General features: G+C 37.6%; 1 protein-coding gene across 1 annotated transcript in view; it reads right to left on the bottom strand.

Annotated features, from left to right (window-relative positions):
- The window catches only part of dctn1b (dynactin 1b), a 29,781-nt gene extending 16,363 nt beyond the window's left edge, over nucleotides 1–13,418 (bottom strand). Inside the window, exons 1-7 of the mRNA XM_079843276.1 lie at nucleotides 13,173–13,418; nucleotides 13,005–13,083; nucleotides 12,890–12,921; nucleotides 9,452–9,472; nucleotides 2,220–2,237; nucleotides 932–952; nucleotides 679–852 (exon numbers count right to left, since the gene is read on the bottom strand). Of these exons, the coding sequence (XP_079699402.1) occupies nucleotides 679–852; nucleotides 932–952; nucleotides 2,220–2,237; nucleotides 9,452–9,472; nucleotides 12,890–12,921; nucleotides 13,005–13,083; nucleotides 13,173–13,400 (573 nt within the window). The 5' untranslated portion in view covers nucleotides 13,401–13,418. The remainder of the gene's footprint in view (nucleotides 1–678; nucleotides 853–931; nucleotides 953–2,219; nucleotides 2,238–9,451; nucleotides 9,473–12,889; nucleotides 12,922–13,004; nucleotides 13,084–13,172) is intronic.
- Nucleotides 13,419–15,478: the final 2,060 nt, after the last annotated feature.

The following is a 15,478-nucleotide window of genomic DNA, read 5'->3' on the forward strand; positions in this document are numbered from 1 at the left end:
ACCTGAGACTTATATTACATCTTGTAAAAAAAGTTAAATAAGTTATGTTAGCATGTGCTATGATAGCTGTTGATTTGAACTGAAATGGATAAGATTAATTCATTCCAAGGCTACAACTCTGGTAGTTGGAGCGACTTAAAAATGTGTGTTTATGCTACAAATTATTAAGTTACTTTAACTCAGTGTAGCTTGTTGATTAAACGTAAATTCATGCAAGTCAAAAAATGTAAATAAACTGTTGCGTAATTTTTTTTTTTTGTTGAGCCAAAACATTTTTTAGAGTCCAGCGTAATATCATACAGGTATAAATTCCTTTTTAATTGATTATTAAATAGTTTAATTAAGGTTTATACATGGGAACTCTGTGTTCCGAATTCACTCACTCGTTTTCATTCACTCCTTCAAGTGGACTATATTAGTGGAGTAATGTAGGGAATAGTAAATGAGGATATAGAATTTCAAACACAGCCCAGGTCAGTAGCCTCTGAGTGAGTTCTTTCACAACATTTGTGACCTTGACGACTGAAAACCTTTACAGAAATTTTCACAGTGCAAATGAGCCAAAAGTGGCAACACATTGTGACAAATTTAAGTATAAAAAAATAAACACAGAACAATAATGTAACAAAAAAGTGGTTAATTTGTGTCTGTAACCATGTGTGACAAAAGGCATCTGACCTTGCTGGGGCCTGGGATGGGAGGAGCCCCAGGAGAGGGCAGTTTTCCCACAGGTGAAGGTATAACTGGAGCAGCCAGTGGCGTTTGGGCAGGCGTGCTGGGTTCACTGCTGCTCATCTCTCCAGCAGACGCTGATCCAGAGCCCACCTTCACACCCACTCCAGCCCGCGTTTGCTGAAAGAGAGACGCAGAGATCACTGACGCTCAGCTTATAACAATAACTCTCAAATTATACATGTGATGCTGAGCTCACCTTGGGCCTTCTGACCGTGGTCTGAGGAGAGGAGAAACGCACACAGATATACGACCACCACGGGTTAGTAGAAAGATGAAGCAGAATCAAAGAAAAAACAGGGGAAAACACGCATATAGTAAAGATTAGTAAGGTACATGCATTAAACAAGAACCCAAAACGTGTCAGTGTGAGCCACAGTGACCTTCACACGTTTATCTCATCACATGTTGACAAGCTCTGCTGTCTGTCTCATCACCCTAACATCAAAAATACTCTTTTAGCACATAAAGAGTCAAACACTAACCCTGTCTGTCTGCCCACAAAGCAGAGTGCCTGGCACCAACCGGGTCAAACAAGTACACTCGTTTACATACAAGCATGCACACACATACACACACAGACGGTCAGCACATGTTTGTATTGTTATACAGATCATCGTAGAGTTACAACTCTGTACATACACATAATATAAGTGCCAGTTATATAAATTTGGGGTCATTAAGATATTTACTGTTTTTGAAAGAAGTCTCTTATGCTCACCAAGGCTGCATTTATTTGTTAATATTATGAAATAGTATTACAACTTTAAATATATTTTAAAATGTAATTTATTAAATGGCAAAAGCTGAATTGTCATCATCATTACGCCAGTCTTCAGGTGTCATCTTACTGACCCCAAACTGTAATTTATATAGGCCTACAAACAGTTGCCCTAAAAGTCACACTTATGATTAGAATCACACTTTTGAAAATGTTTTTTTCAAAGTTCTAAATAAAACATGTTTAATTCAATGGGTTACTTGCCATTTTTTTTGTAATTGTTTGTGAAATATTTGTAATTGTTAAAAAAATTGTTTTGAGCATAACTTGGATGGATGAAAACCACTTCAACTATGAATATGATCCACTAACCACAATCATTTACATACAATATATATCTATTGTTTTATCATGAAACCAGAACAAACTTCTGTTCATGAATTATTTTGCTAGTAAAGTGCTTTATTCATTTAAATTAATACCACACGTTTTGTTATTTTGTTTTAAAATGCAAAAACATTCCTACATTTTCAAGTTAAATACTTTTAATGGCCACTGTATCATCAGATCTTTTTAGTTACGGTTGTCTATTAAGAGAACAAAATGTTCTAATCAGACTTTTTAGCAATTAATACAATACTAAGAATAAGAACACGCACTGACACACCAACAATCAGAGAAAATTGTCTCCAGAATCACACAAACACCCTAAGGCAATACACCACTGAGCGTTTTGCATGCCACAGAAGTAGTAAACAATCTGTACCTTGCGAGTCGTAGGTGCCTGCCTCATCATATTGACGATTGAAGAGAAAAAAGACACAAACAGGTGCACACACACACACCAGGTGCAGAAAAAGAGCAGGAAAAAGGATTGAGTCACATTAGCAGCAGATCGAGATGAAAGCAGGCCAAGCCCACAGCAAAGCCACAAACACTCATACAGCAGTTGGCAAGTGCTAGCCAGACACACACAAACACACACACACAGCGACGGTGTTGCAGGTTGTCTCTGCTGCAGCTGAAATGACTCTCCTCTCTTGCACTGCAGCGATTCTAATCCTTTTTCTCCAACAAGAGCAGAACCGAGCTCTTTTCTAAGCTTCTCTGATTATAATGCTGTCCTTGAGGCTCTGCTAAACAGTAGCCGTCTCTCTCTGTCTGCATCCATCTCTCGCTCTCCTGCTCTTTCCACTCGTAAGCTCTCAGTGCCGCTCTGCTGTGCCAACGGCTGCTTAGCAAGTACATTACATCACTACACATACACCCCTCCCTCCAGACAGACAGAGAGAGAGAGACAGGCTGTAACAAAAGGGGAAAGAGGGAGAGAGGAAGGGACTGATGAGAGTCTAGCCTGTATCCTAGCAACACTCCATTAGTATCTCTATGGGCTCTTCAGGGCAGTGTAGTGACAGGAACGTGTCTGAGTATGAGTGCAGGCAGACCATGCTGCAATTCAACCTGTTTTACCAACTCATGGTTTAAACTGATGATATATCTAAGTTCAACAGTTATGTACACACAAAACATTGGCTAATCCTAAAACAACAGTACAATTTTTATAATGATACAGGTACCCATTAGTTAACTACAGCTACCCATTAGTTAACTACAGGTACCCATTACGTAACTACAGGTACCCACTTGTTAACTACAGGTACCCATTACGTAACTAAAGGGACCCATTAGTTAACTACACATACCCATTAGTTAATTACAGGTAGCCAGCCACCCATTAGTTAACTACAGGTGCCCAGCCACCCATTGGTTCACTACATGTACCTATTAGTTAACTACAGGTGCCCAGCCACCCATTGGTTCACTACATGTACCTATTAGTTAACTACAGGTACCCAGCCAACCATTAGTTAACTACAGGTACCCATTAGTTAACTACAGGTACCCACTAGTTAACTACAGGTACCCATTAGTTAACTACGGGAACCCATCCACCCATTAGTTAACTACAGGTAGCCAGCCACCCATTAGTTAACTACAGGTGCCCAGCCACCCATTAGTTAACTACACATACCCATTAGTTAACTACAGGTAGCCAGCCACCCATTAGATAACTACAGGTACCCATTAGTTAACTACAGGTAGCCAGCCACCAATTACTAAACTACATTAGTTAACTACAGGCACCCAGCCACCCATTAAGTAACTACAGGTAGCCAGCCACCCATTAGTTAACTACAGGTAGCCAGCCACCCATTAGTTAACTACAGGTGCCCAGCCACCCATTAGTTAACTACACATACCCATTAGTTAACTACAGGTAGCCAGCCACCCATTAGATAACTACAGGTACCCATTAGTTAACTACAGGTAGCCAGCCACCAATTACTAAACTACATTAGTTAACTACAGGCACCCAGCCACCCATTAAGTAACTACAGGTACCCTTTAGTTAACTACAGGTAGCCAGCCACCCATTAGTTAACTACACATACCCATTAGTTAACTACAGGTACCCAGCCACCCATTAGTTAACTACACATACCCATTAGTTAACTACAGGTACCCAGCCACCCATTAGTTAACTACACACACCCATTAGTTAACTACAGGTACCCAGCCACCCATTAGTTCTTTACATGTACCTATTAGTTAACTACAGGTACCCATTAGTTAACTACAGGTACCCATTAATTAACTACACATACCCATTAGTTAACTACAGGTAGCCAGCCACCCATTAGTTAACTACAGGTACCCATTAATTAACTACACATACCCATTAGTTAACTACAGGTAGCCAGCCACCCATTAGTTAACTACAAGTACCCATTAGTTAATTACAGCTACCCATTAGTTAACTACAGGTACCCAGCCACCCATTACGTAACTACAGGTACCCATTAGTTAACTACAGGTGCCCATTACGTAACTACAGGTACCCATTTGTTAACTACAGGTACCCATTACGTAACTAAAGGTACCCATTAGTTAACTACACATACCCATTAGTTAATTACAGGTAGCCAGCCACCCATTGGTTCACTACACGTACCTATTAGTTAACTACAGGTGCCCAGCCACCCATTGGTTCACTACATGTACCTATTAGTTAACTACAGGTACCCAGCCAAACATTAGTTAACTACAGGTACCCATTAGTTAACTACAGGTACCCACTAGTTAACTACAGGTACCCATTAGTTAACTACGGGAACCCATCCACCCATTAGTTAACTAAAGGTAGCCAGCCACCCATTAGTTAACTACAGGTGCCCAGCCACCCATTAGTTAACTACACATACCCATTAGTTAACTACAGGTAGCCAGCCACCCATTAGATAACTACAGGTACCCATTAGTTAACTACAGGTAGCCAGCCACCAATTACTAAACTACATTAGTTAACTACAGGCACCCAGCCACCCATTACGTAACTACAGGTACCCATTAGTTAACTACAGGTAGCCAGCCACCCATTAGTTAACTACACGTACCCATTAGTTAACTACAGATACCCAGCCACCCATTAGTTAACTACACATACCCATTAGTTAACTACAGGTACCCAGCCACCCATTAGTTAACTACACATACGCATTAGTTAACTACAGGTACCCAGCCACCCATTAGTTCTTTACATGTACCTATTAGTTAACTACAGGTACCCATTAGTTAACTACAGGCACCCATTACGTAACTACAGGTACCCATTAGTTAACTACAGGTAGCCAGCCACCCATTAGTTAACTACACGTACCCATTAGTTAACTACAGATACCCAGCCACCCATTAGTTAACTACACATACCCATTAGTTAACTACAGGTACCCAGCCACCCATTAGTTAACTACACATACGCATTAGTTAACTACAGGTACCCAGCCACCCATTAGTTCTTTACATGTACCTATTAGTTAACTACAGGTACCCATTAGTTAACTACAGGTACCCATTAATTAACTACACATACCCATTAGTTAACTACAGGTAGCCAGCCACCCATTAGATAACTACATGTACCCATTAATTAACTACACATACCCATTAGTTAACTACAGGTAGCCAGCCACCCATTAGATAACTACATGTACCCATTAATTAACTATACATACCCATTAGATAACTACAGGTAGCCATTAGTTAAAGGGTTAGTTCACCGAAAAATGAAAATTTTGTCATTAATTACTTACCCTCATGTCGTTCGACACCCGTCAGACCTCCGTTCATCTTCTGAACAGAAATTAAGATATTTTAGTGTAAATCTGATGCCTCTGAAAGTCCTCCATTGGCTCAATGGTACTCTACACTCTCAAGACCCTTAAAAGGCACTAAAGACGTCGTTACAAAGTCCATCTCACTACAGTGGTTCTAAAATAACTTTATGAATCGGCGACAATAGTTTTTGTGCGCAAAAAAACCCTAAATAACGACTTACATAGTGATGACGATTTCAAAACAAAGAATCATGAAGCTTCGAAGCATTATGAATCACTGAGTCGATTCAGCGGTTTGAATCGCCAAATTTCAGCAGTTTGGCGGTTTGACACGCGATCCGAATCATTATTCGGCTCAGTGATTCATAACGCTTCGAAGCTTCATGATGCTTTGTTTTGAAATCGGCATCACTATGTAAGTTGTTATTTAGGGTTTTTTTGCGCACAAAAACTATTTTCGCCGATTCATAAAGTTATTGTAGAACCACTGTAGTGAGATGGACTTTGTAACGACGTCTTTAGTACCTTTTAAGGGTCTTGAGAGTGTAGAGTACCATTGAGCCAATGGAGGACTTTCAGAGCCATCAGATTTCAACTAAAATATCTTAATTTCTGTTCCGAAGATGAACGGAGGTCTGACGGGTGTCGAACGACATGAGGGTGAGTAATTAATGACAGAATTTTCATTTTTGGGTGAACTAACCCTTTAAATACAGGTAGCCAGCCACCCATTAGATAACTACAGGTACCCATTTATTAACTACACATATAAGTTAACTACAGGTAGCCATTAGTTAACTACAGGTAGCCAGCCACCCATTAGTTAACTACAGGCACCCATTAGCTAACTACAGGATACCCAACCACCCATTACTTAACTACAGGTAGCCAAATATCCAGATAGCAACAGAGGGACAAATCTGGCTTACACCACATTCGGCACTTCTGGCTTGATTCTGGAGTTGTTGTTTTCAGTCTTGTGTCAAACAGCATTAGGCTGAGCGCTGATGTTTTTCTGGCCAACCAAAAGAAAGAAAAAGGAAAAGGCATCTGTTTGGCTGAGTCACGGCTAGTGTTTGGTTAGCCAGAAAAAGAAAGGTCAGCTGAGATCTGGGTTGGTTTTGGTTGCGTAACATTAACCAACAATGAAAATTCCTTCTAAAAAAAATTTTCATTCTTAGTTTTTAGTTATTCTTAGGTAATTTCAACATTTACTAATACATTATTAAAATCAATATTTGTATCTGTTAATATTATTTAATGGACCTGGGCTAACATGAACTAACAGCGAACAGACCTATTTGTATTAACTAATGATACAAAGACTAATAAACATTGTAACAAATAGATTGCTCATCGTTAGTTAATGTTAATTAACCTTATTGTGGGTCCTTATTGTGAAGTGGATAACACTTTAAAAGGTCTCGTTTGTTAACATTAGTGGTACCCATGATTCTTTATAAAAGATTTGAAATGTGTTTCTGTATGTTTGAAATGCATTACTGCGGTTTGTGAAAGCATTATATGCGGATCAATTACAGAACAGAGTAGGGAAGGATGGAGAAAGATTGATGTATCACATTACAGCTCTGCAAGAGAGAAAAGTGATGTGCAGTAGAAAACAGAGAGGGGGATGTACTTGTATCTTTGGGTTGCATTTATCAGGTCTCGCTCCATGATACTTTCTAGTTGTAAGATAGTACTAATTAAAACTAAATAACAGGCTTCCTGTAATCAAGCAATTGTTGTAATTTTTTTGAATACATCACAGAACCTGTCTACTTACAGTGTGTAGTTCATATGTCGATTCACTGTACTTGAGATATTCTTGTATATATTAATGCGTCTGCCAAATGCATAAATGTAAATATATAAAATGTTATATTGATTTATACATTTTATAACTGCTATAATAAATATTCTATTTTTAAATATTTATGATATTATATATATAATGTTATCGCAATATAATAACCGTTTAAAAATATGATGCTAACTTCTGCACTGTTGTTTGCATTATGATTTTGGATGGGATTTCAACACAGTTCTTACACAGCATTTGTGAGTTTCTTTAGTCATTCATAATTCTGCCAAGGTCATTCATAATTGTCAATTGTCATTGTAAAATTTAGTCATTCATTATTGGTGGGTGCGGTAAAATTGGTAAAATAGTAAAAGGTTAACACTCACTATGGTTTAGCTTTAAGTAAGAAAATATACCAATAAATACCATATTGACCAAGCTGTTTCTATTACCAAAGTCATGCTAAATTCATTGATGTTACCACTGTTGTAATGTTAAAGAAGTGAAGGTTATAAGCCAGTTAAACGTAGGCTCTTTTCTCCATTAATGTCCATTTCTTAAACCTCATAGCAAGAGCTCCAAAAAATCAATACTGACAGCCTGAACCAGATATCCTCATAAATACCATTACCCACAAACACTGACATTTAGAAGAAAATGCAGGGATGCGCAAACAGGGCTTTCAAGTTCAATATTTCAGTGGTGACCTAATGACAAGACAGCTAATGCCAAGCCAGGCTGCAGTGCAGAGGAAATCAATCTCTCAGTCTTTCAACAAACATAGTCTTATATCATACACTCTTAAAAATAAAGCTTCTTTATTGGCATTGATGGTTCAATTAAGAATCTCGGAGATAAACCTTTTCAATGCAAAAAAGTTCTTTAGATTATAAAATTTACACACAAAAAAAAAGGTTATTTTTAAGAACTATAGTTGTGCTTGTTTTATTTGTGATAATGCAATGAAACATGCCGAATTTTGCAGACATATTTTTTGGGCATACAAAGAAATTATGAACACATGCAAAAAAAAAAGAGAGAACAAACAAAATATTAATAATCAATTATGTTGTAATATGTCTTTTCCTGTTTGCATTATGTTTTGTATGCATTTTATTCGCATAGTAAAATAAAACCTGCAGCTGTAGTTTGCCCCTTCTTTGTCAAATAATTTTGACAGACCTTCACCAAGTTTAATTTTTTGCTCTTCCCTCATATTAAAAAAATAAAAAATAAATAAAACATTTTCCTCATATTTTGATAGTTTATTCAATCTTGTAGGGTAATTAAAAACAAAAATCCCCAAATCAATCCCCTCTGGACATCACTTTTGGCCACAGAATCTTCAATATTTCTTATTTATACCATTTCTTTGCTTTAAATTATTTAAAATCCTCAACATTTTTGCTTATTTCTAGGTAAAAACTACATTTTGAATATCAGATTTTCAATGTGGTCTTAGACTTTTTTTAATGGTAGTATATCCACAGAAAATACTACTGTTCGTGAATCAAGATAAATATACATGTAGAGGTTCAATTTTATGTATTTTATGAAATGTAGATGTGCAGCTTTCACACAAAGAAATAAATATGCATTAAAACTTTAAGTAGCCTAATTCAAACTGACACAACTCATTTTTAAAATGTTCAATCTCAGGAACAAAGTAATTGTGAATACCTGCACTATGACACATCCAAAAGCACTATACTGTAAAATGTAAAGTTAAATTTGTTGACTCACATGGTAACTAGGTCTGTCTCGCACACATAAACACATTGTACTCAGCATGCTAATTCATGAAATACATTTAAAAGCAGTCATTCACTGAAGAACACTGCCATCCAGCTAGCAAAGCACTTGCACACATGAATAAATGTACATAAAATGAACATAAACGATACAATTACAAACACTCATCATGAACACATACACAGACAACGTGCTGTTTGTGTGATGCCATGCAGGCAGCAGAGCTGTATTATCATTGGAAACAGAGGTTAGAGAAACATGCAGCACCTTTTTAGGTTTGGTTCCTCTCTGCACACTCAGACGGTGGAGGAAGAGGTGACAGATTAAAGTTTGATAAGTCAGTGTGTTTGTAATGAGCATGAATGTCTCTCACATGCAAACACCCCAAGATTTCCACACGAACAGTGCAATAATCTTTTTGTATCTTAGACAGAAACCTTATAAAAAGTCTATGAAAAAACAGACAGGTTGTGTTCATGCATGTTTGTATTAGTGAGGGCAGGTTTAGGACCCTTTGTGAAAAAGAAGTAAACTTGAGCATATTTTAAAAAAAGATAAATAATATGTTTAAGTGTGAACTGAATGTAATGTTTTCGAACACTTGACTGCATGTCAATCACAATTACGTAGTATTGTTTAAATTTCTTTTACATGGAATTACAGTAGTTGAACTTGAGTGCTTTTTTGACCCACTTAAAGCTGCACTATGTAACATTTCCGTCCACTAGAGGTCGCCTATTCAAAACAAATGCGTAGTTTGATGACGCCACGTTTGAGCGCAGAATCTTGGTACATGTGGTCTTCACCTCACAGCCGGTGGAAAAGAATCGGGATAGGACTCGGGCAGAAATCATGTTCATGGATGCGATTATTAACGTTACTGTAGTATGAAGCAGAGCTGGACCGAGTGTTCTGGGAGCTGAGCAGGGCTGCTGGAGTGATTGTTAATAAGAAGAGCGGAACACATGCCCATAGACTGTAAAAGAATATGGACGTAGTGTCCGTGACGTCACCCATAGGATTCTGATGAGCAGTTTTGAAGCGCAAAGTATGGACGAGATGGCCATTGCCAGCTTGGCAGCACGTCATCGCACGTCACTCCCGGATAACAGAAAATGGGCAAAAAGGCGGGACTTGGGCGGAGCTGAAGTGACGCGATGACTAACAGACAGCAGATAAATGGCTATCCACCTGTCACTTGAAGTGGCCACGCCCTTAATTATGCAGAACTTTAATGCTTTATATAATGTAAAGTAAACGAATGAGTTATAAAAAAATTCACCCCCCTCACAGTTGTCATGAAGGGCAAAATTAGCTGTATAGACCAAAACCACAATTTGTACCAGGCTGTAAACATGTTTTATTCTGCTGTAAAGTTGGGCATTTTAAAAATGGGGCTCAATGAGATTCTGCTCCCTTCTGGAGCCTGTCCCTAGCGGCCAGTCGATGAATTGCAGTATATGTCACTTCCGTATTGGCTTCAAAAGAAACTGCGGGAGGTTGCCGCTTGTACATGCCTCACGAGCAGCAGGACTGTTATTATGGCACAGTCGCCGGCGGGACTTTTATTATGCCACAGTCGCCGGCGCCACTTCCGCTTTTCCGGTCATGAGTATGAGGTAACGCAGCTCTGTTTATCATATTAGATACATCTGAGTGTGTTGAAAATGATGTTAAGACGTTACTCTGTGCATTCACTCGGCGGCTGCTATGACACTCGTTGCACACTGCAGTAAGAGTAAAGCGTTTCTGCAAAATAAAACCTGAAACTGAGGGTAACGCAGATATGACGCAATTGACAGGCAACGTCCTCACACGTCCCGGTTCCTTGGTTAAAATAGCAATTTTCTCACAATTTACAAATCGTCCCCTTGGAATTATAAGGTTCTATCTGACATTTAGTTATTCACATATTCTTATTCTGTGACAACTTCTTTACCTTATGTGATGTTGTTTTTTAAGTTATTTAGAAAATAAAAAGTTTTTTTCTACACAGTCAAATGGAAGGCAAAAAACTTTAAAGCTCAATATCTCCAAACCAGTCAGAATGCAGATAGAATAATTCCAAGGTGGCGAAATAGTTGAAAACATTTGGGATATTTTAAGTACTCAACTGAACAACATATATAACACTGGCCTAGTGGTTTTTGGATATTTTACTGAAAAATGTTTACATAGTGCACCTTTAAGTACATCTTTATGTGTAATTTCATCAATCTGCCTTTGAAATATGATTAAAGTGTACTGCCAAATGTAGTGACAAACATTTATGGTAAACTAAAATTTACTTTAATGTCATTTCTATTGAAACTTGTATGTCATGTATTTTGATATAGTTGTAATCACACATTTTTAATGACGAAGTTGCAGTTTGTTTTAAAATAGTTTTAAATATTACATGTAATATCAAATAACAGTTAAAATTATAATCAAGTACTTTACTTGTGCATTAGTATGTTAGTCAATACATCAAAATAAGTAAAATAGTTGTTTAAAGCACAACAAATTAGTATTAAACCGTAATGATTTAAAATTATTTAAAACTTTAAAGCAAAACTTTAATTTGGCATTAATATAAAGTGAACTTTTTTTAAAGTGTGTGTTAGGAAACATAGTCATGAAAGTGTATTCTTTTTAAGTACACTTCATTTTGATTTCATTAATATAATACTATCTGCGTACAGTTTTTTAAAATATACTTTTAAAGGGATAGTTCACCCAAAAATAACCCTCAAGTTGTTCTAAACCTGCGTGAGTTTCTTTGTTCAGTGGAACATATTTTGAATATATGATTTTCTGGTCCCCATTGATTTCTATGGTAGTTTTATTTCATACAAAGGAAGTCAATGAGGACCAGCAACCCATTTGGTTACCCATATTATTCAAAATATCTTCTTTTGTGTTCCCAAACAGGTTCAGAACAACGTAAGGGTGAGTAAATGATGACAGGATGTTTATTTTTGGGTGGAATATCCCTTTAAGATTTGAAATACAGTACATTCAGTAGAATTAAGCACACATCTTTTTCAAAAGAGATGTGATAAAGAGAAGGACCATATGTGTGCTTTTTGGTTGGGACTGGGAGGAATTACAAAGTGCAAAGACATGCTTGCTAAATTCATGTTAGACCTGAAATCAGAAGGGACACAGATACAGGATGAGAAGTATTTCGTGGCCAGTGAGTGTTACTATATCCCCCTCTGCTGGAAAGGAGAGGTATTTCGCAATGCTTTTAACGTAAAGTAGTTAGCATCAGATGACACACCACAGCCTAGCCACAGACCATTTAATACACTGTATATTACACAGAAACATGCCAAGAGCTACATGAAATGGTAAGCTCTAATCTGATTGGCTGGCATTATATGCAACTTTCAAGGTCGTCAGAGGTGACAACAATGAATATTGTTCTGGGCCTAACTACACACATTTCTGCAAATGTTTCTGCTATTTTTGGTAGAGCCAGTGACAGACCAGACTATTATTGTGGTATTTCAGATAAACTCGTCTGGCCTTTAAAAAGTCAAACTATAATTGGTGGCTTTTTGAGTTTGGACGGTCCTTTCCTGTTTGAGTGGGCATTTCTTGGCCAGAATAAACTGTAAAAGTCTGACTAAGCAAGACTAAACACCTTTCCAAAAGACCACTGGAGTTTGTATGGAAAACAGTATATGAACATATGTTTAGATCCCTTTCCTCACTCACCACTTTGTTTGACTTTGGACCTTCAATTATCTCTGAAAAGGAAAAATAAAAATGAGAGGATTACAATTTCACGTGAAAAATATGGTTGCAAGCAGATATGTGCGTGATTTCCTACCTCGTTTCAGCATTTTGGAGGTGGCAGCTTCAGGCGTGTCAGGAGATGTTGTGTCAGCCAAATCTTCTACTAACTGAATCTGCAAGAGGTCACAGCAGTTTCCAAGAACATTTACTGAACATGTTTCACCTGTCAGTGTTTATAAGCAGCAAGCATGTGTGGGAGTACCTGCGATTGGCGTACAAATATCCCATGGTTCTCCTGACAGGTGAAATATCGTTTGCCCTGCACAGTTCCATCATTCTTCCCTTTAGGTTCCTCTAGAATGACTCCCACCCATTTTCCAGAGGCAAAGAGGGTGTTTCCAATATATGCCACGGTACCTCGATGACCTTTACCGATGACCTCAACTAGTGAGCCCACCTTAACAGGTCGCCCACCTCCATCTGAACTCATTCTGCTGCTGCCGCTGCTGGTGGTCTGAGGATGAGAGAGAAAAAACCTTAAATTATTAAATCAAAGAATGATTAAATCAAAGAAAATGGTAGCCCAGACGTTCTTGCTTACAGCGCTTTATTTTGATAGACCACTTTAGACATTATGCATTGCAAACTGTAAGTAACTTTGCAACAAACACTCATTAATTTGCGACTACATGTCAACTAACTCTCATTAGAGTATATGTAGACTGCTAGGTTAGGGTTAGGATCAGTAGAATAAGTTGACAGACTCAAATTCACTTATAGTCAGTAAAATGTCTGTTGGAGGAGCATCATAATAAAGTTAGCAGATATCAAGCAGACAGTAATGACTGGTAGTGGACATGTAGTTGCAAAGTTACTAGTTAGTTATTTATAGCTAGTAGAATGTCTAAAGTGGACCACTGAAATAAAGTGTTACCAAATATTTGATCGCTTTAGTCACATTTAAAATGTTTGAATGTCATTGCATTAGATCCAATATATTATACCTGTTGGGTTTTTAAGGAAATACAGTACAAGCAAGCACACACACACACAAAAATATGTTTTTTTAGCTTTCAAATTAATTAACTACACACATATAATATTTGAATTGAAGACAAAAAGAATTTGGACTCTTTCTGGTTGTCAAATGTTAGTGGATTATGTTCAGGACACATGTCTGAACTTGAGGAGAACTGACTTCATAAATGAACTAAAAATCACCTTTGAGACCAGTGAGTTAAAAATAAGTGCGCAAAATGTCTAAAAGGACATTAGTAACATCTCTAACATCATTTTTTGCAATGAAACTATAACTTGTTTTGATATTTTGTCACTTAGTTTGATATTAAAGTAAAATTAAAGCATACCAAAGGGTTTCCGTTGATAAGACGTATCCAAGCTTCCATTACTAATTCTGTTACTAAACATCACAAACTAGAAAAACGATGGCTGGGACATTTCTGAGATGATATTAGAGCAACAAAACTGTGTGATACTGTTTTTATACATCAGATAAATATACAAGAAGCTCATATTGAGAAATTTACATTTAAAAGGTAGGGTAGGTATCTTTGGAGAGGCTAGAAATAGCAATAGCAAGCTAGCTTAGTTTGAAAGCATAAGATCCCACCCTCCCTTCAGAGCATCTCCAAACAAAGCCATGCCTCCTTCAAAACACATGAACGCACACAGCCAGAGAAGAGTCTGCAAAGTGTCACGAGAGACGGCGTTAAATCACCTCATGTCTCAAAGCACATAACATTACAATAATTAACGTAAACAACTTAAAGGGATAGTTCACCCAAAAATGAAAATTAGCCCATAATTTACTCACCCTCAAGTCATCCTAGGTGTATATGACATTCTTCTTTCAGACGAATAAAATCTGAGTTATATTACAAAAGTCCAGGCTAATCCAAGCATTAGAATTTGATTCATAGTTGCTCTGTTTTTGAGGTCCATAAAAAGTGCATCTGTCTGTCAAATAACGTGCTCCACTCGGCTCCGGGGTGTTAATAAAGGCCTCCTGAAGCGAATTGATGCGTTTGTGTAAGAAAAATATCCATATTTAAAACTTTATCGAGTAAAGTTCCAGCCGACCGTCTTCTGTGGAAAAGTGTTGAATGTTGAAAGTGAAACTCAAGATGCGTACGTGACGTCATGACGAGCCTACCTGGTCGCGTTAGTCTTTCGATCGGCAGGGGAACTTTCAACAATTTTTCCATATATTGAACTGGGAAGGCGGTCGGCCGAAAGTTTACTTGATAAAGTTTTAAATATTGATATTTTTCTTACACAAACGCATCGATTCGCTTCAGAAGGCCTTTATTAACACCCCAGAGCCGCGTGGAACACGTTATTTGATGGGCAGATGCACTTTTTATGGACTTCAAAAACAAAGCAACTATAAATCCAATTCTAATGCTCGGATTAGCCTGGACTTTTGTAATATAACTCAGATTTTATTCGTCTGTATTCGTCATATACACCTAGGATGACTTGAGAGTGAGTAAATTATGGGCTAATTTTCATTTTTGGGTGAACTATCCCTTTAAAGAGCACTGACTT

The sequence above is a fragment of the Gobio gobio genome, assembly GCF_949357685.1.
Source record: "Gobio gobio genome assembly, chromosome: 18".
NCBI classification, from domain to species: domain Eukaryota; kingdom Metazoa; phylum Chordata; class Actinopteri; order Cypriniformes; family Gobionidae; genus Gobio; species Gobio gobio.